The following is a 21,931-nucleotide window of genomic DNA, read 5'->3' as shown; positions in this document are numbered from 1 at the left end:
CTGATATGTGTTGGCCTTTTAGAGCCATCCTCAAAGTCATCTACCATGTAGTCCAGGTGAGGGTTTAGAGCTCTGATAAGAGCTACAAATTTCTCCCTGGATCTCCAGATGTTCTCTTTGATACCCTTGATCAAGAAGTACCTGTAGGGCCTGCAACCAGGTCCGAAGACCTTGTATCCATAATCGGATCTGCCCTCAGGTATGCCAGCCCTTGGAATACAGTCTAGAATCCAATTCATGTATTCTTCATTCTTGAGGACGTACCATACGCCTCCCATGCTCCTTCCTTTTTCTACCATATCCCTTACTATATTGAAGGATGGTTTAACCACAGCATCAATATATGTGTTAGTCATGTATAGCTCCAGGTGATTGAAGTCTATCTGGTCTAGATCTGAATTTGATCTAGTGGATCTTACTTCAATTTTAAGACCCTTTTTAAGGGCCGTTGCAAAGGAGGAGGAGTTGTCAAGTTTAGCCTTCTTAGGCTTCGCCCCTTGACCATAACCTTCCTCTCCTTCCTTTCTGTTCAAATGTTTTCTCCTTTCCTGAATAGTAACAGAATTAGATGTTTGCATATTGACACTAACAGAGTCTGGCTTAGCTGGAGGATTTTGTCCGCTGCCTTCACCCTTTCCCTTTTCTCCCTTGCTTCCCTTTTTTGGGGCGGATTTCCATTCTCCAACGTAGTCATTCTCATTGGTGTCATTTACATCATGAAGAGTGGCTTTAGTGGACTCAATAGTGTCACTCCCGAAGCTTGTGTTCAATTCTACTCTAGTTTTTTGAGCAGCATTGAGCTCTTCCTGAGTGAAACCATTGAAGCCACTGCCGTCACCTTCATCTATGCTTTCCATATAGTTATCAAGAAACTTAGTGTGACTATCCACTGAAGAGTCTGAGCCAGAACTTGATTCTGGATCAGACTCCACAGCTACAGTTTTGTCCTGCAAATTAGCTTTAGATTTCTTCAATGTTTCTAGGGTTTTGCCTTTAAAACCTTTAGTTTTCTTACTAGCCAGGGGCAAGGGAGAAAACTCTTCCCCCTGGATAGATAGATTGCTCGAGGTGGGGGATTTTTCAATACACCCCTCCTCTATTTTCTCGGCATTGGCTTGCGCCTCCGCTTGGGGTGTGCTGCTGGACAGGGGGGATACACCCTTTACCTTGCTCTCCTTTACAGGGGTAGCTCCGGTTCCGGTTTTATCATCCCTGGCCAGAGGCACAAAGGTTCTTTTTGTACCTTGAAGCCTTGGAGAAGATCTTAAGCTTTCTTGCACAACCTTAAAATTTTTCAATTTAGAAGGACTTTCATTTTGATTTTTGTACTCTGATAACAATGCACTTTTGCTACTATTAAAAGTTCCTACCTTTCTTGGTGTGTTTTCCCTCTTTTTTTTCACTGTGGAGGACTTCGTCGCTTGCTGGGTGGGGGCTGCCAAAGTCACAACAGACCCCCCTGCCCCGTCAGTAGCTGGTAGAACGACAACATTATCGCCGTCCTGCAGATTGGCTGCGCTGCCGGCACCACTGTCAATCTGGGTCCCAGTGTTTCGATCACTGGTAGGTGTATCATTGTTAGAGCTTGACATATCTGAAATGGATGGGGTTAGGTGCCTGTTAAACCTAAAAGATGTGATTTCGACACCTAAAAAAAATCACATGTTGTTTGCGGGAAAATTTTAATTATTTTGGGTGGTTTGGTTAAGTGTGGAGGTAATATATCTTTAGTTTTTTATTTTATTTTATTTCACTGAAAGTATAAAAGAAAAGAAAATAAGGGAAAAGTTAGTAGCAGCAGTTCTCCATGCGGGAAAAATTAAAGTGTAAAAAGGTAAACAAGAAACAGCTGTTTATATTTTACTTTCAGTGAAAAAACGACATTTGTTTCAGGGGGAAGGGAGTCAAAACCTAAGATTTTCAGTGCTAAAAATTTTGCCGTATCTTATAGCTAAAGGATACAAAGGAATCAAATACTTAAAAGTGAGTCAATTATATTCTTATCCTTGCATTGTAGATCCGTTGTCCAGGAAAGACCACTAGGAGGTAAAATAGCACCTAGTGGATAAAAAAGATATGTGAAAAGGATAAGATATATTTTCTACACACCACCTTTCCCTTTGCCACTACTTAATATATAGACAATTTTCGTTGGGTTGTGGAATAATTTGTATCAACTCGATCTTGTGGTCACGTATTTCATAACTTTTGTTGAAATCCACTACTTTGGCCTGCTTGGTACCAGGAATAAGGTATAACCAACAAGCTAAATAAATCTAAAATAATATTTGGGGGGCAAATGGAGAGGTCGTCAATTTTACGATGTGTTGTCCCCTAACGACAGCTGAAAAACACGTATAGGTTTCGTGATTTTCTTCCGAATTAATTTCGTTATTGGTATGAGCTGGCTTGGGACCATTTTTCAAGAAGTTTTATGGTTTTCTTGAATAATTGATGATCATCAAACTCATTACCTTACCATAGGTTAAAAGGTATATTTATAGGAAGAAAAATGATTTTATATATATGCATAAATCACTAGAACACCTACTGTTTTCATTAGTATTTTATATGGAAGTAAATAATAATCAACAAGGCACCACTAAAAGTTTTGCTCATCTTTAAAATATAATGAAAAACTGAAATTATTTCATTTACATGCTTTATAAATTCATACAATATATATCAAAGAATAGGAAAAACTACCTTCAGTTTTTTCACGGTTTTAATTTAAAATATAATTTTAGACTCTAGTTAGATGATCACTAGTAAAATCCTGGTAGTCCCCCTTTGGATTGACACTACCGCAGGGGTAGTCCAAAACCAGCCATTTTTTACATCTCAAAATCTGCCCCGTTTCACTTTGATGCTGCGTTTCGGAGCCGTATAATTTTGATGCGGCGGAGCCGTATCTGGAAATACGGCTCCGGCTCCTACCTTAAAATTAATATATCAATTTTTGTTCATTATTGAATTTGATAATAGTTATTTCTATTAGCACCACGGGGCTGAAACAAACTAGTTTTAATCTTATAATTGTACATTCTATATCCGCGGAAAGCCGTTTATAATACGATGCTAGACATAGTTTTTTCGTATTCATGAGAACCGGTTCCTGTCCACCGGATTCAAATGAATACGAGAAAATAAAATAAATAATATAATATTTTGCTTTTATTTGATTAAAGCTATATAAAAGTAGAAGGATGTGTGTCTATTTGTTAATTAACAATAGTTTTTCAGTTTATTATATGGAAATAGACCGTTGCCAAATTATAGTATTACTTTAAAAAATCATTTTTGGTGGAGCCGGAGCCGTATTTTTCGTTAGAAACGGCTCCGGCTCCAACAAAAATGTTGCTGCTCCCGGCTCCGAAACGCTGCTTTGCTGGAGTAATGCGGCCAAGCCATTTCAGATAGAGAGCTCTAGTCTTTTTTAGTGTCTTACTTATGTATCTAACACTATCCCCAGGAAGTTGCATAACTCTACCTCACCTACAGATGGGCTGAGGTCAGATTTAGTGGGCCCTAGACAAAAATCCAGATTAAACCACCGGCGCATTTGGAATCTGCCTTGTTGTACATATGTGCGGCCAGCTCGTTGTACCCGTCCATCTTCGTCCAAAGATTTTTTTGTGCTATAATGTCCGGATTTATGTGCCGCACCCTGTACATAAATCTAACTGCTGAAAGACTGCCACAAGTAGACCCAATACCACAAATTTGAAGCCTTCAGCTTTAAATAACAAAAAAGTTATAGGCATTTTAAAATGAGATTTTATGTACAATGAAAATTTTGAAAGATTTTCATTGCTCATTTTTGAAATTAAACTACGTAGCCTAGAAACAAAATTATAAGCTCATTTGGCATAAATTTAGGTTTGCCAGTAACTAATTATATTTTTATATATGAGCTTGTATTAGTTTCATTTGTTTCGGCTATGATTTTTCGTTTACAAACGCAATTTAAACCGAGATTTTGACAATGGAATGTGGTGTTTATTGTGAAAAAGGAATCACTATCAGTTACCTGCAACCTAAGTTTCTGACAAAGATAAGGTTATAATTTTGTGCCTAGGCGACGTAATTTAATATTGATTTTTCTATTATGAGTAATTGAAATCTTTCAAAATTTTCATTGTACATAAACTGTCATTTTGAAATGCCTACACCTTTTTTGTTATTGAAGCTGAAGGCTATAAATTTGAGGTATTGGGTCTACTTGTGGCAGTCTTTCAGCAGTTAAAGTTTGATATTTCTTGCAGGCTTCCTTTAAATGTCCTTTTCCGTATTCTTATCCTTGATTTTTATGTGCTTCGCTTCTTTTGAATGGAGTCATTCTTGTTTATAAATATTAGACAAAGTATTTTTTATCTCAACCATTTTTCTCTGACCTATTATAAACAAAGTGTTACGATTTTCGTCTTTCTATCTAAAGCAAAAGATCGGAGCATATGCTCAATTGCGGTGTACAACTTTTTACTGTTTTTTTTATATAAATTTTTACTTTTAACAAGGATGACAACATCCATAAGTAGCGAAGCACAAAAAAAAAGAATTTAAAGATTAGTTGTCAAAAACATGTATATTAGGAAAAAAATCACAAAACCTTTTCGACATTTGTTTTTAATTTCTTAATATTTATACTTCAAAACTATGACTAACAGACTGACGGTCAAAGTAAATTACATACTGGATGCTTATAACAACGGGAAATTTAATTTGATATTTTTAACTACAAAAAATTTAAAAATCGGACCATAAACACCAAAGTTATGGAGAAAATATGAAAAATACAAAAATAGCCTAAAACCTGATTAAAGGCAGTCTGACCGTCATTGTTGTTTTCTTGAAACGACAAGAAATTTAATTTTGATAGGTACTATAATTGAAAAAAATTTGAAAATCGGACCATAAACACCAAAGATATGAAGAAAAATGTGAAAAATATAAAAATAGCATAAAACCTGCTAAAAAGGGGTCCTATCGCCATTGATGTGTTATAGTTAATTGTGCTCCTTTATAATGGGAATGTTGTCAAAAAATTTCAGCCTTTTATCTTGTATAAGAGCCGAGAAAATCACGTTTCCCCCAAATTAAGACAGACGGACATTTCAAATTATAGAGTAGCTTCGCTACTAAAAAACGATACCTACCTACGTTTTATATCTTTATATAAAAATTAATTTAATGAGTCACGTAGAGTCCATGTACGAAAACAATAGTTAATGAATAAAGTCATTAAAATGTAATATGATTAGTAAACATATTATCTTTGTAATTTATTACCTACCGATATCAGCTAATTATGTGCAAAATAAACAAATTTCGTTATCATTTATAAATGAAATTGCAATGTTATAATTAGTTACTCTGTACACTTTAACACTATAACTTTACATATTTGTTGATACTGATGCGTCGGGTTCGAGTCCGTTTAGCATCCCACCAACAAAGTTAAAATAATATCTTCTAAATAATCGGCTTCAGGGAAATGCCCTAGCAAATCAACTGGTGTAATTGTAAAAAATTATTTGAATTAAAGGTTTTAGTAGTTTTTGTAACGTAACATGAATATATTATTGAAATACCCAATCAATTTATATTTTCTTTTATGATAGATTAACAATTGATAAATTGTCTATTTCAGATACCTAAATGTAAAGATAATCGTTGTAGGAGTGCTACCATAACCCTATTGCAAGGGTTACCCTGTGCACCCCCTTTACACACACTCACCTAACCTCAAAATCATTTTCTCTTCATATCAGGTATCTTCTTATTGGGGCATTATATTAAATTCCTCCCTCCCCAACCCTAACTTCACAATCTAGTTTCTGTATTTTGTAGCTCATAATTTTTGTTGTATGTGTGTAGCCACAGTTTCTTATTGTTTGGACCAATGATTTTTATTGAAATACGGTTATGAATTAAATGAAATTAATATAATGTGGATGTTTAATCACCATAATTGAAGGGAGGATCAATTCATTTTCCATTGGCCTCCTGTCTAATGTTAAGATTATTTTTAAAAGCGAAGCTTTTCTATAATTAGGGTCCGTCCGTCCGTCCGTCCGAGATAGATAGCTTTTATTCGTTAATTTAGGCATGTTAGAATTGTCCTATCGATTTCAAACTTTGCATGGTCATTCCTGTAGTAATTAGGTACGATTTAGAAAGCGTAGCAACTCTATAATCATTACCAGAAAGTCCGTACGTCCATTTTAAACATGTCGATTTTTTTCCTTTTTTAACAACAAATTTTCATGTGATCCAATCATCCGATTGATCTGATTTTTGGTACATTAATTCCTGGGACAATAAAGTATAATGTTATAAGCGAAGCAACTCTATAATCAAGTCCTAAAAATGTAAGTATGTCCATAAACATTATCCTGTATCAAGCAGTTTTTCAACAAATTTACTTACTATTTTGTTTCAAATCTTATACATTTATATTCTGATTATTTAGTTCTGTCACTATACAAATTTTAATGTCCGTTTGTCCTACTGTTTCAGTGCTTCGCTTTTATGGATGTTGTCATCCTTGTTTTAGATACTGCCAGACATTTTGTTTAATTAAACATTGTCACCAAAAACTCACTTTTAGTATATTTTAGTTGTTGCTACGCAAAAGAGTTATATCATAGTTATAGTTTTAGTATAAAGAATTAAGAAATAAATAAGATTTATAGAAATTATTATTTTATTAATTAATATTTAACCTTTGTTTGACTATGCTGGTGAATTTGATAATTCTCAGGGAAGGAGGGGACATAGAGCAGTATATTACATTAGTCCCCAAAGTTTTATTATAACATTTTCTTAGTTGTTCACTTAACAACTTTTGGAACTTTTATTGAATTTTGATTGGACGGTACATTATGTTGAGTGTCCAAACGTTTTAACTACTCATTGTAATCTACAGATGGGGTAATTTTGTTTATATCATTGGGAATATGAAGTAATTTTGTGGCAATTGTCTTATCCTTTACATCCCTGGATAAGTGGATAATCCTACTGTTTTCTAGCATAATTAATCCTAACAATAAGGACCTTAGGGGTAGGGTGACTTAAAATCATCACAGCTTTGTATTACCATGGGTCAAACTATATATCCTCAGCATTGCAAACGAGCACCATAAGCACTCATACAATGACCCTCTTTATTTTTTTAGTTAAAGAAACCTGTGGTGTAAGAGTTGACAATGGAAGCAGAAAGAAGTAAAGAAGAAATTCAGGCTGAAACCACCAAACGCAAAACTGCAGAGGTATATAGAAATTGGAGCTAAAATATATTTTGTAGTATTGTTTGTCTAGAACTTTAATATTTGTCCATCTTGACATATAAATGTTTTGAGGCTGCTATAGATCTTGATGGAAGGCTTAAATCTTTTTATTGTACTTTGATCATTTTTAAAAAGATTGTCAGGGGCGTCGTAGCTCAGTGGTAACGCACTGAGTTACGGTGATGAGAGTTTGAGTTCTAGTCCCCATGTGGCAACTCGAATTTCTCAGTTGAATACATTCACGCAACTTCCCCTGGTTGTGTAAGAAGGGGATTATTGAGTAAGTTTGGATACTTAATAGTCACGTACATAATATCAGTACTTCCCTTATCCCAAGCTCCTCTGCGGAGAGCGTCATTCATTACGGTGACTTAATTTGGGACACCTGCCATACTCGGCGAGGGTAAGGTAATAATGAGTAGCTATCATGAGATAGCGGGTCAAGTCATAATGTGCTTGAACGTGGAGCTTGATAGCCCTAGTGGCTATACAAAAGTGTTTCAGCCTACTCCATGACTACTTAGGTCCAAACCCTAAGAGACTATGGCTAATCAATCAATCAAAAAAGATTGTCAATGTTTTTAAATTACCTTGTTAATTAGGAGGGAATAGAAAAGGATGATAAGTCTACTGAGGAGATAAAGGAGAGTTCTACTGATAATCTCGAGGAGACAGAGAGTGATCAAGATGAAGATAGTCAGGTTAGAAAAATAGCCCCAAACCTGCCTAATTTATAAGATGAATTATAGACAGCTAAGGTCAAATTTCAAGGTATACAAAACAATTTTTGGAGAGATGGTAACATTAATTGTCTGCTGGTTCTTTACATTTACCATTTTGAATATCATTGTTTTATGTCGTGTTGACTTTCAAACTTCTGTAAGTTTTGAAAATGGATCGTTCTACTTATATTTTAATAAACCTGCAATTAACCTAAAAAAGACTAAAACTTTTTATGCTTCCAGTTTATTGATTTGTTTTATCTCGTCCAATTTTTATATTTTTTTAATCCTTACTATTCTTTTGCTTCTTTTTTCAAATAGATCATTTTTTTCTAGGTGTATGGGCCCCCAGAGTTGCCCCCAATGCCGTGGTTTGGAATGGATATTGGCGGGACCCTGTCGAAGCTGGTCTATTTTGAGCCAACAGACACTTCGGAAACCGAACAGGAAACAGTTACAAACATCAGGTAGGTACAGAGAAGATTATTTTTTTTGTATAAATGAACCAATCTGAGCCCTTTTTGGTAGGTATAATTTACGTTTTCTGCAGACTTAAATTAAACGGCATTGCTACACTTCTTTTGGACATGATTTTTTCCTTGTTTTAGGAGATATTTGACCAACAACCTGGCGTACGGTGAGCATGGACACAGAGACGGGGACAAGATGTTGGAGAATGTGACCATCAAGCAGCGCTCCGGCAGGATACACTTTATCAGGGACAGATTCTTCAATAGTATATCACATCTGTAATGTTTTGCTATGTTTTCTACCATACAAAGTTGGGACTTCCAGACAAAGGTCATAGGGTTGATCGCCTGAAATAGTTGTTATGCTATTGCTTTGGGACCTCATTTAACCAAGTTCTGGCTTTATGTTGTTAACAAGCATCTCCATAGATACTTATTCAGAAATTTATTCAATAAGTTAAAGTTTTTTCATGTTAAATCCTTATAAAGGGATAGCTAATAGGCGGTAGATCAATCTTTTCCCCCCATTTTTTTGAGAGGGGGGGGGGGAGGGGTAAAAGTCAATTTAAATAAAAATACTATTCAAGATTTGGTTTTAGGTTTCCAACGAGTCAAATGCATGCCTTTATTGATCTTTCTAAGGTGAGATTTTTTATACAATCAAAATTCAGTTTAAAATAACGAAACAGAATCTTTAGATAAACTTTTATCAAAGTGTTGAAGTGTTTCTGAAGATTAAGATTTCAACAACTATCAACTTTTTGGGAAGCTTCACATAGGTCCTGTGATAGTTTTGGGCAATTTTATTTTTAGATGTAAGTCTTGGGATGGTTTTAGGCCATTTTTCTGACCTTTCCCTCTCCTTTGAGTACAGAGCCCCTAAATGCTTTGTGCGCAGCAGCTAATAACAGATAAATCAAACAAACACTCATTTTGTATATTCTTATTTTGAGCTGTGGCAAAAATCATGTATTTTATTCAGGAGAAAGGAATGGCTCACACCGTGTCTACAGTGTGCGCAACTGGGGGCGGAGCATACAAGTTTGAGAAGGACATCTACAGAGAGCTCAACATGAAGCTCTACAAGTTTGACGAACTGGATAGCTTGATAAGTGGTCTTAGGAACGAGAAAATTTAAAGCAATTTACATACATTCAATTCTAAGTTATTTAAGAATAATCCAAATATTGTTAATTAAAAAACAATTTTTTACATCCTTAATATTTGCCAGCTTCTTATGTATAGTATGAGATGAAATACTTCATATTAAAAAGACAAAAGTAAAACTAAAAATCTTGATTTGTGTATTTTTTTTTTTAAATTCAATTGTTAAGATTTCCTTGAAAATTAGATTCATAGCGGAAAATAATCGAGAAGAAATCTACTATTGGCAAGATCCTCTAAACGAAGAAAAGGTTTGAATTTTTAATTATTTAATTGTTGCATTTATTGATTAAAAATAGACAAGAATGACATTGTACATAAGAATAGAATCACAGAAAAATTTAAAAAGACAATTAAAAAAAATATAGAATAACCAAACAAACGGGCATGCAAAGTTAATTTTTAAGTAGATTATTGCTTAAACCAGGAGAATCTTCTGGAGGAATTTCAATAGTCAATTTCCTTCACTGGAATTACCTCCTATCTCTTATTGGACAGAATAAGGACAAAGTGAGTTACTTATACTTAATTGAAGCAGGAATGTTTACAGGAAAAATTCAGCCTAATCTCCCATATACAAATCTAAAGTCTCTATAACATAACCGACGTACAAAAAAAATGTATAATATTGCTTAATTAAAATACCTAGGTAGGTACCTATTCTAAAATTGATTTCTACATGATGAACTTTAAAAGAAATTGACCAAAATATTTTTTAGGCACATAAAGAAATCTACGACTTTAAAGATCCGTATCCATACATGCTAGTGAATATTGGCTCAGGTATATGTTTTTCATTTTAGTACAACAGTAAACAGTAATACAGTAAAGACATGGAAAGAGAGGGAAATATACTCTGTAAAATGTGCCGAGAGGAACTGCGTGTGCCGTGTATGTACTGGAGTTTCAAGAATAACATCCCTCAAAAATTTACTACCCATGGAGTAAATATGTTTTGCGGAATATTTTGCCCACTTTACCCCTAGGACTTCTTTGTACTGTAGACTGTAGAATTTTATCTATATAAGATATATTATATAAGTTAGAGTTGTACCTTCAGACATACATACAGACTTACTCTAATTAAAAACTAGCTGCGATTTGATTAGATTATTCTTTTGTTTTTAAATAAAAGAATTTAAGAAAGTTATAACTAGAAAAAATATATCTATGTGGAAAAAACAAAAACTTTATATCTAACGGAAATATTAGGAAACTTGTGGTTATTATAAAAATATCAAAACTATAAATGATGTTTTATTTATTATTCTGTACAAATGTTTTAATTTATCTATTAGTGTTTTAGACTAAAAAATTACAATTTAATGTAATTTAATATACTTTACATACATATAATACTTGAGGTACACTCTCTCTCCCAGAGAATTGTGTTTAGACAAACAAAAAAAAACCTTAGCACTTTACATAATGAGATTGCTAAAAAAATCTTAATTGATATTTTGTTAGGAGTATCTATTTTGGCTGTGAAGAGTCCAACAGAGCATGTTAGAGTATCCGGAACCTCTCTGGGAGGTGGCACCTTCCTAGGACTATCTAGGTACATTCTTATGTTCATTTTATTCTTCTCAATTGTAAGAGATGGGGTACAACCACCGAGAATAAATTACTATTTGTGATACGAGCTCAACGTTCCGAATCCAGATGGATAATTTAAGAATGAGATATCATATCCTTTCTATCTATAGAGCCGGACTTAATCCATGCTAATTCCCCTGATGGATAGAACCAATTCTGAGGTGAATTCTTAAAAAACTTTTTTGGCTAACTGCCTCACTAGAATCTACCTCAGATTAATATTTAGATTATTAACTGGATGCACAACTTTTGAAGAAGCACTTACCTTGGCTGCACATGGGGATAACAAGAATGTTGATAAACTTGTAAAGGTAATTTTTTTTCTGTAAAAGGGGAAAAAAGTCAAAGACGATTAAATCATAAAGAAGTAAAACTATTTTGATTAACCACCGCGTCTGAAAAAACTTTTCTGATTGTCTTATGTATTTTTGTTAGCCTACTCCGTCTCCAAAATCATTTTCTCATTGTATCCCATTCATAAATCTTTTCTTCCCTTATTTTGTTCTGAACAATTTTACTTTAATTTAGAGACTATTGAGCACGAAAAATTAATCTACACACACAACGCTATACTTCACTGCTTAAAAATTTAAATCTTGATTAAACATTAGAATATAGAAATGATGTAGGGGGAGGGAGGTGCCTGAAGACTTACATTACATGATTTTGATTGAAATAGCTAAATAACTCTTTCTTTTAGTATTGTAATTGAATTTTATTTAGGATATTTACGGTGGAGACTATGAGAGGTTTTGTTTACCTGGCGATATTGTAGCTAGCAGCTTTGGACAGGAATACATGCTTAATTTTTTTTTTAAATCATGATAAAAATAACGGAATACTAATTGGAAATGATTCAAAATTGTCCAATTCGACGAGAAATGATATAAACAAATTTGGTGACAATCGGAAACACCGCTCTTTATGAAAGATAGGTCTAGTTGGTGGATGTATTTTACCCCCCCCCCCCCCTTTTTTTCCGATGTACATTTGAAGGAAGAAGAAGATATGGCATTTAGAACTTTAACATAAAACTATTTAATGTCAGAAATATACCACTGCGGAAAGTACATTTAAGTTTAGTACAGTCGTTTTTCAATATCGTGCTTAAGTCAAAAAGTTTTGTGTAATAATGTTAAGTACTGTGTGTCCAGATGAGTTTCAACGAGAAGCTAGCCTCAGTAAAGAAAGAGGACCTGGCGAGAGCCACATTAATGATGATCACCAATAATATTGGCTCCATTGCCAGGCTCTGCTGTAGGTAGGACTATTAATAGTCGATAGCCACTTGATGTTCACCATAACTTCCATTGGTTCCATTGTTAGGCTGCGCAATATTTAAAAATTTAATAAAACCCAAGAGATGGTAGAATGGACGATAAAGGGGTAGTTTCACGAAATGCATTTTAACTTAATTTAGTGAACCGTATATTGTATCCTGGTTAAATGGTTAAACTACATTTATATGGTATATATTTATAAAGAATTTCAATTTTCTACCAAGTAGTTTTTAAAATATTAGATTTGAAAATCGTCTTTTTAAATTCCATATATCACAAAAAGACAATTTTCAAGTCTTGATATTTTGAAAACTACGTGGTAGAAAATGAATTTATTTCAAATATATGCTATATAAATGTAGTTTAACCCTTAAACCAGGAAAAATTATGCGGTTCACTAAATTAAGTTCAAATGCATTTCGTGAAACTACCCCTTTAGGTACCCTTAAATTATAATAAAATATTTTCTCTTTAATTTAGCAAATGTCAGTCGCAGAAGTGTTTATAAACTTTTGGGGAGAAGTGTTTTTACATTTAATTGTCACCTTCATCCCTGAGTATATAGATTTGTTGATAAATTATAATATAAGGATTTTCTTTTATAAGGGGTGAAGGGATTGACCGAGTGATATTTGTTGGCAACTTTCTGAGAATAAACACAATAGCCATGAAGAGTTTGGCCAACGCCATGGAGTTTTGGTCAGGCGGCGCTATGAAGGTATTTAGTTTTTAAAAGCAATGCCTTCCGTCCGTAATAGATAGGTCAAATTGTTGTTTGTGAAATGATAGAAAACTGTAAGGAAAACAGGAGTAAGGCATAGAACAATTGACTATGGCTGTTATAAATATGTTAAGTATCATTATTATGATTAATGCTGATTATACTTTTTCTGGCTTGGTAATTTTAACAATCCATAGTTGCACAATTTTTGTGTTCTTATTTGATCCTCAATACCTAACTAATCTTATTCTTAAAAGTATCTGACACCACTGCAAATACCTTGTAAAAAGACTTTGTGGAACTATCCCTTTTCAAATAGGTTATAAAACTAGCGAATTTCTAAATATTTTACTATATTACTGATTTGTACACTTTTTCAGGCCTTGTTTTGTGAACACGAAGGATATTTTGGGGCCGTTGGATGCTTGTTAGAACTCATGAAAACTCACTAGTAATCTATTATAAGATTTATATAATTTACTAATTTAAATATTATGTGGGTAATTGAAGGTGAAGGGACATATTATGCTTGGGGCCAATTAAAAAGAAATAATTCAGAAAATCGACGATGTTTAGAAGAATCTTTGATTGATTTTCGAAAAAGTTAGGGAAAAAGGAGGATGTGCAGTGCATAAGAAAGTCCCCCACGCAGTGTTAGATTTGAAGGGAAATTAAAAAAAAAATTGTCTCAAATGATTTCAAATCGCCTAATTCAACGATAATCTTAAAATTATCTCTGGCCCTTCAGAAGCTGAAATCCGAAATTAGCTCAATTTATCTCTAAGGGTTCTCGAGTAACCACCCTTCCCCCCCCCCCCCCTGCCAAGCCTACTATCACGCACATCCTCCTTATACTCAATAGGTACTATTAACAACGTTACAAATTATAAATATTTCAAATTTTTGGTTACAACTGTTATCTTGGTGATTCTAATTTTTCTTTTGGAATTGGCCTTTGAACTCTTGAACTTTTCTGTCTACTCTTAGTAATTCTGTGTTTTGAAGAAAAGAATAGATAATAAATAGAAACAATGCAACTAATTTGATATTTGCAAAAGAATTCTACACTTTAGCAAAACAATCAGAATAACATAAAAAAGATATTAGAAAATTAGAAAAGCACAAATTTAAAATTTATACCTACAAATGTATATTATGATCTTGTAAATTTAGAATTATACACCTAACTATAAGCAACGAAAAATACATTTAAATAAGAGCACAAGAAAATAAATTTGCAAAGGTGTTAAGTTAAAATTGATAATATATTTAATTCAGCTTTATACACTCTAGCTTTATATGTACTATGTGATCAATATCAACGTGTATACTGTAGTTTATTTACTCATTATTTGGTGCATTTTAGTTGTAGATTTTTGTTAAACCTTCTATTCTTTTTTATAATTTTAAATTCAAACTTTACTCATTTTAAAGTTTTAAAAAATGATTCTTTTGGTGTAATCCTAAAAATCTCTTCATTTATAAAACTGAAGTTTGCTTAAAATATAAACACTATAGTTATAGATATTTTTGATTTATAAAAGCACAAATGCTTAGTGATTATGTACCAGTTTGAATATTATTATTGTAGTCCAAATTGTAGTCTTTTTAGATATTAATTTATTTCATATGTTATTGCTCATATTTTTGGTTTATTTTGAATGATAACGTTTTATGTAAGTCAGAATTATGCTAATCAACAATCTTAATTTTCTTGTCCAAAGTATTTAGAACAAAATGGATTATCTCTTTTTTTGCATATCAAAACTAAAGTTGTCAGATTGTAAAATTATTGATAAATGATAATTAGAAGTATGAATGTCTTTGGTTAGTGATTCGTAAATTGAAATTTACAGGTTTAAGTCCATTATTTGTATTGATGTTTTGGTGGACACTTTCTTTAAACCAGGGTAAAACATAGTTATAGTCTTAAACCGGTTTGATTATAGTGAAAATAAAGCGGATTCTAGGCCGGGAAAGAAAAAGTTTATTTGTAAAATGTTAGATGTATTATTTATATGTTAATTCTAAAAACAGTTAATCGTCCTTAAAAGAGCTTGATACAAATTCTCAATTTCAATTTTTTAAAATATTTAATTTGTTTTAAAATTATTTCGTAAGTCCGAAGGTGCAAGCTTTTCCGCAGTGGACCTATCCGGGGAGGAAAGGAAGAAGATGTACACCCCCGGGCAAACCTGCACCAAACCACCTGTTCTGACAGCCATGTCTCCTCTCTCTCTCTAAAATTATTTCGTCCATAAAGGTTTTTTTAATGCAACTATCTCTTAATCAGTGAGCAAATGGCACTTAGAATTCGAATTTCGATCTGAAATTTTGCATGAGTAATCCTTTGTGGGTTTATTTTCCCTAAAACGAACAAAAAGTTGAAAAAGTAAAGACTAATGGCACAGCCGTTTTTTGGCTATTTTTAGGGCAAATCTGCCATAAATTATGTAGGAATCAACTTTTTAAAACATATTTTGCTTAAAATCATGTGAAATGATACAAAAAAAAACATTTTTATATTTCTAGTACCAGCAACTAGCGGCTAGAACCGTTTGAAAACGTTTTGGAGCAGCAAAGAGTATTATGTGGAGATAGGTTTCGTTATGATTTGTCTTGAAAATAGTTTAAAAATGGCTAAACGGCTGAGCCGCCAGCCGTTACTTTTCCGACTTTTTGTTCAATTTAGGGAAAATAGACCTACCAAGGATTACTCATGCAAAATTTCAGATCAAAATTCGAATTCTAAGTGCCATTTGCTCACTGATTACGAGATGGTTGCATTAAATTCCCCTCGCTTTTTAATTCATTATTATTTTGAACCCTATAAGCTCGCATAATGTTGATTTTTCTAACTAGTAGAGTTGTATTGGTTAAAAACAAAAAGAAAATCTTTTTTTTCTAAATAATAAATATTGACGTCTAAATCTTTATTTTCAAGCTCTAAATTGCGTTTTCTAATAATATACATGAATTTTCTTTATCTGTAAAAAAAATTTCTTAAATATGTTGTATAGTTTATTTTAATTGTTAATTGCATTTCATATTTTTCTACTTGTTATTAGTTTAATTGTTGCGGATATTTTTGATTTTTAGTCTAAAATAGATATTATTATTATTATTATATAAATATTTATGCATAAAACTGATTAAAGTTACAGATAAAAAATGGTTCAGAGTATATAGTTTAGATTAAAATGTCGGTGAGTTTGTATTAGCTATTTTTTTATCTAGAAATATTTCTTTACCATTAATCTAGGCTTCAAGTTTCTCCTAAAAAATGTAACAGCCGTAAAACGCATATTTTCTTCCCTAGGGCCGTGTAAATCCTCCCCCTAAAAGTTATTTTTTTACTACACACCCCCATGTAATGCTATAGACTCAATACAATACCAGCCCCCCCCCCCTATGTTTTTTGAACTAGTTTCTAACAAAAATATTTGAAAAAAATTACAGGACTTTTTTTTTGCTTTTTTTATTTAATTATTATAAACATTGAATAGATGGCGTGCTTCTAGGTTTTAAATAACACCTGTTAAAGCTAATGTGTAGTTCTAAGGGCAATTTGTTATTAGCAAATTACAGTAGAGTTTAATCCCTCTACTGAGCTGTGATTATGGTCCAAATTACAAACCTAAGTCACCAGGGATGCTGGAATAGGACACTTTTTTTGAATTATTCCTATCTACCCCTTCCCCCCTTAAATTATATTTGTTTCTAAACCTTTACTATGTCGTAAATGTCATGGATGTAGATTAGATTATGTAAATTAGTCCTCTACTTCCCTGTAAGTCACCAACTGTTTTGACAGACATGATATACATAGTAAAACTCTACTTGTATGTGTTAAGTGAAATCAATATTTTAAGAAAAATAAAAGTTATTCTAATAATGGAAAGTAAGGATGAAGATATTGATGTAAGATTTTAAATAGTTTAAAATACCATGACATTTTTTTTGTAGTTAATCTTTTTTATGTCTAGATGATATGTCCTAAATATTGATTAGTTTTGATTGGTCTTTCTTGAACTTCGAAGGATTTTATAAATACATAATGATAAAGAGAGGGGTAGGTTTCTGGTAAAATCCGTAAAGGTTATGTGTTATAAGTAAAAAACAATAGTAGAACGATAAAAATTTATGTTAACTTAAAAAAATTTTTTTTGTCTAGGTATAGTTCTTAATAAGAAATACACATATTTAGTGAATATTATCGTTCTACTACTATTTTTAAAACACACACCTTTACGGATTCTACCAGAAACCTTCCCTTTTCTTTAAATTTAAATTACTTACTGAAAGAAATTTACTGTTTTTCTTTTTTATATAATGACTAATAATTTTGTTAGAATTCTGGAGAGGGGCGTAAACCAGCCCCACTAGACTCCCTTTCCAAGGACGAGCTTGTGTCCAAGTGTCGCAGCCTTCTTCAACTTGCACAGAGAGCAAAACAGGCCAAAGATGGTAAGTTAACATTTTACTTCTTTTGAAATAATGTCAATCACACTTAGAAAATGGGAAATGCTCCTTCTTAACTAGAAGGGTGATTTAAAAAATAAGATTGATACTGTAAAAGATTTAGTTGACGAACAAAATGTTAACCCCCTCCCCTTTCTAAAGATATTATGAACGAGCACTTATACTTTATTAGCTTTACTTTTTGTTTTCTGTTTCGATATTCCTTTCTATTTTTTACTTTTTGTTGCGTGATTTGGAAATTTCACAGGAGGCAAAATTTTTAATGATGATGTTTGAATTTATGTTTGTTTGTACAATTCACTTTTTATTTTTGTAAAAAGTCAGTTTCTATCATTCTGTTAAAATTGTTTTTTTTTCTGTGCGCGATTTAGTATTGCTTTTAATATTAGTTACATTTTTTTTTCAATCCTTACTAGAAATCTGCATGAATCCATATTTTTCTTTAATAAAAATTTTAGTTCTTTCTATTTGTGTGCATCGCATGCTCAAACAAATGTAATATTTAAATTGGTTATATGTATTTTAGAATGGTTACCTAGCTATTCTCAAAGTTTAAGTGCAGATTTCTAGAAGATCTCTTACTAGGATGTTCACAATAGCATTTTTATTTTTAAGTGAGTTTTTATGTTTTTTTTTGTTAAACTTATTGATCTTTTTTATTGTAAATTATTTTGATTTTAAAATCATGTTGATTAGAAATATTCCAACAATGGTTTTTTTTTAATTAGCGGATATGTTTTAAGATTGAATTGTATATTAAAACTAAACAAAGTTTATAACAAAATGTTTTTGGTATTTAATTTAACACTGTTAATGTCTAGATATTTTATATCTCGTAACATCTTAATTTTTTTTCAATGGGTTACAAAACTATCTTAAAAAGTAGTATAATGTTCATTTCAATATTGCATTTTAGTTTTGTACTTGTTAAGTATTTATCTTGTGTATATAGACAGATGAGATGCAACAATTAAAATGCTAGCAAAAAATATTTAATATCATTTATCTTTTCCTGACTAGGGCAAGTTTCTAGCCAAATGAATAATTGCCATATCTTACTAAAACTAACATGAATTACTTTTTACTTGTGTTCATAGACTTAGATGGAGAAAATGATCAATACAACCATTTTAGATTTGGCCAAAAAGTTTGAGGAGCGAGAAAAAGAGTTCCAAAAAGAATTGTCTGAAGCCAAATCTGCTCCTAATGGGGATAATGACAAGATTGGACTACTAGAATCCCAAATTGAGGATTTGGAAGATCTTGTTAAATCTAAACAAAGGTTTGATTATTTTGTAGTTGGTCTCAAACATTAAGCAGATGAAGTTTCATAAAAAGAATTATCAGGGAAAGTTTTATTTTATCTGTTTTGAGTTATCAATGGATAAGTTAGATATAAATTACCTAATCATTTTATTATTATCAAAGAAGTAAAAAATTTTTTCTATTTGTATAACTTCAAAATATTGGAAAAATTATGGAATTGGAAGTTAGTGCTTAATAATAACTTAAATTATTTGTTTAGAAAAGTTGAACGTCTGAATGATGAAAATGATTCCTTGGTACAACAAGTCCAGGCATTCCAAGTTGACAATAAAATTGCTAAAGAAGAACTTGCTAACAAAGATGTCAAAATCAAAGAGATGGAGTCTAAATTGTCTAAGCTTGAAGCAAAAGCCAAAAAGTGCATGGAACTTGAAGCAAGCATTATCTGTCTGAAAGAAAGTGAAAAGGCATTTAAAGAGAGGAATCTAAAATTAGATTCTGCACTAAAAGCTGAAACTGAAAAACTAACTTCAGTTGAAGAGTCACTTCAGATGAAAAAGAAACTTGCAGGGGATAAAAACAATCAAATCAAAATGTTGAGTGAACAACTAGCTGCAGCCCAAGCAAACCAGACTGATGATTCACTTCCTGATAAAATATCTGTATTGGAACAAACAATAGATACACTTAGGCATGACAATAATAAGAATAAAGAGACACTTGAACAGCTTAATATTGAAATTGGCCATAAGGATAGAACAATTAGAGAGCACCAAACAACAAATGAAGAATTAATTTCAGAGCTAAATGAACTAAATACAGAGTTGAAAAAGAGAGGTGAGAAAATTGCTAACATGGAGGAGGATTACAACAAAACTAAGGAATCATTAAAAAATCTTCAAGCTAAAACTGAAGAGGTACAAAAGCTTCAAGCAGAACAGTTGGAGTTTGAGATAAAGATGAGCATTAATGAAACTGAAATGGCAAGTCTCAAGAAGGTTGCTGATTCCAAGCAAGAGGTTTATGTTGAACTTGCTGATAAAGAAAAAGAACTTAATGATACACTGGAAAGACTTGAGACAGTTGAAACTGGCCTTCAAACTACTAAAGTTTCCCTTCAACTTAAAGATCAGGAAATTGAACGATTAAGAAAACTTGTAGAATCTTCAGTTGAATTAACAGAAGCTCTTGAAAAGATTGATAAATATACAGCTGACATTGAACATTCAGAAAAAATTATAAAAGACCATGAGTCAAGAATCAATGAACTAGAAATATTAAATCATGAATCAGATCAGATGATAGCAACTCAAACTAAAGAAATTTCAAGTCTAGATGATGAACTAGCAAATGTTAGAAAGAATAATGAGGAATTAAAGCAAAAAATTAAAACTTTAGATCAACTTTTTAAAGAGGCAAATAATGAATACACGACCATGTTAAAAACAGCTGAGGAAAAGAATGAAACAATGCAAAGTGAGTTACAATTAAAGGAAGAAGAAACCAAGAGCCTAAATGTTAAAATATTAGAAATTGAAAATGAAACAAAAGAAATGACATCACAATTTGAAAACAGTAAAGAAGAAAATAAAACTTTACAAAAAGAAATAGCAGAGCTAAGGGCGCAGCTTGAAAATGATAACAGTGAAGCTAGTGTAATTAATAGTGAGGGTTCTGACCTTAAAACGCAGTTGGAGGGTCTCAGGAATGGGTACTTTAATGTTTTCCTATTTAATAAAAGATGTAACTTTTGATAGATATATAAATATTAAATTATGTTTCTATATGATAAAAATTTTGTTATGATTCCAAAACCCATGAATTTCCAAGCAAGGTAGGTACCTACTCATCTAACTTATTTCTCTTTAATAATAACCATCTATTATTTTACTCACTTTTGCATTCGGGTTTGCTATATGTCTTTGAAATATTGTTATTTTTTTTTGAAAATGTGCATTAAAGTATTCAACTCAGGTCAGATAATGAGAAGAGGGACCAACAACTAAAAGAGTGCCATGATATGATTGAAAACTTAAAGTTAGAATCTGAAAAACTGGATCAAATCTGGAACAAAAAGCTTGAATCAAGAGACCAACAGTTGACTGCTACAAAAGAAGAATTTAATGACAAGGAAAAGGAAAAAATACAGAAAATTCAAGAACTAACTGAAAAAGTCGACAATTTAGAAACAGTTCTAAAAGAAAAAAGTGATGAAAATGATAATCTGAAAAAAATCCTAGCTGTAAAAGAAGAAGAAATTAAGGCAAAATCTGGAGAAATTAATGAATCATTAAAATTAACAAAAGAACAAAGTGAAGAAATCAGTAAGAAAAACAAAGATATTGAATCTTGCAAGGCCAAGATTAGTAATCTTACTAAAGAAATTGATGAACTAAAAGGAATAATATTTGAAGCTGAACATATGGCAAATAAATTAAGATCAGAACTTATGAAAGAAATAGAAAATAAATCTAAAGATTTAAATGCAAGCAAACAAAAAATGTCTGAGCAAGAGGAATCTTTGAGATTAGCAGGGGAAGAATTGTCAAAGGTTAAAAATGACCTTAGCAAAGAAATTAAAAGTAAAGAAAAGGAGATAGAAGTATTTACAAATAAAGTTGCTGATTTAACAAAGGAAAAATCTAGTTACATGATAAATAGATGGGGACATAAATGTTTACATACAATAGCAATCAAGCTTTTTCGCTTATTATATTTACTTTCTCGTTGATAATTACAACTTTCATTAACGTTCTCAATACCCTTTTCTTTTTTTGAAACTTAGTTTTTTCTTATTGGACAACCCACACCCCATTTCTTCCAGAATTTCTTTACCAGATTTTTAACTTACAAGTTAAAAAACTACTCAGAGAGAAATTACATGGAGACATAGCTGCTTGAACCAGAGATCTAAAGGGATACGATAATAGCGATAATAGCT

At 32.1% G+C, this 21,931-nt stretch overlaps 2 protein-coding genes across 3 annotated transcripts in view; both read left to right on the top strand.

Annotated features, from left to right (window-relative positions):
* The first annotated feature begins 4,794 nt into the window (after positions 1–4,794).
* On the top strand, positions 4,795–14,045 carry fbl (pantothenate kinase 3 fbl). 2 transcript variants are annotated; one of them, XM_080150780.1, is made up of 15 exons: positions 4,795–5,771; positions 7,185–7,271; positions 7,892–7,990; positions 8,348–8,478; positions 8,620–8,731; positions 9,082–9,123; positions 9,464–9,603; positions 9,833–9,896; positions 10,365–10,428; positions 11,113–11,203; positions 11,468–11,552; positions 11,965–12,033; positions 12,396–12,502; positions 13,128–13,239; positions 13,623–14,045. In XM_080150780.1, exons 2-15 carry the CDS (start codon positions 7,209–7,211, stop codon positions 13,692–13,694), a joined length of 1,251 nt encoding a protein of 416 aa, XP_080006906.1. In that variant the 5' UTR covers positions 4,795–5,771; positions 7,185–7,208; the 3' UTR covers positions 13,695–14,045. The 2 variants fall into 2 exon arrangements, with proteins under 2 accessions (XP_080006906.1, XP_080006905.1); XM_080150779.1 differs by having other exon boundaries at positions 7,179–7,271.
* An 819-nt stretch (positions 14,046–14,864) lies between these two features.
* Positions 14,865–21,931, top strand: part of LOC145311791 (uncharacterized) — a 38,428-nt gene continuing 31,361 nt past the window's right edge. The window contains exons 1-5 of the mRNA XM_080150777.1: positions 14,865–16,448; positions 17,595–17,709; positions 18,859–19,006; positions 19,250–20,701; positions 20,965–21,627. Of these exons, the coding sequence (XP_080006903.1) occupies positions 16,443–16,448; positions 17,595–17,709; positions 18,859–19,006; positions 19,250–20,701; positions 20,965–21,627 (2,384 nt within the window). The 5' untranslated portion in view covers positions 14,865–16,442. The remainder of the gene's footprint in view (positions 16,449–17,594; positions 17,710–18,858; positions 19,007–19,249; positions 20,702–20,964; positions 21,628–21,931) is intronic.

The sequence above is a fragment of the Acartia tonsa genome, chromosome 2 (genome assembly GCF_053477335.1).
Source record: "Acartia tonsa isolate MP-2025a chromosome 2, ASM5347733v1, whole genome shotgun sequence".
NCBI lineage: Eukaryota > Metazoa > Arthropoda > Copepoda > Calanoida > Acartiidae > Acartia > Acartia tonsa.
The sequence above is the reverse complement of the archived record's forward strand: the minus strand, read 5'-3'. Positions and strand labels throughout refer to the sequence as shown.

Bases quoted from the DNA above. Each gene is read 5' to 3' on its own strand.
- fbl (XM_080150780.1), top strand. From the start codon at position 7,209: ATGGAAGCAGAAAGAAGTAAAGAAGAAATTCAGGCTGAAACCACCAAA. The intron at 8,479-8,619 runs GTAGGTACAGAG...TCCTTGTTTTAG, and splicing joins GAAACAGTTACAAACATCAG to GAGATATTTGACCAACAACC. The intron at 9,604-9,832 runs GAACGAGAAAAT...CTTGAAAATTAG, and splicing joins AGCTTGATAAGTGGTCTTAG to ATTCATAGCGGAAAATAATC.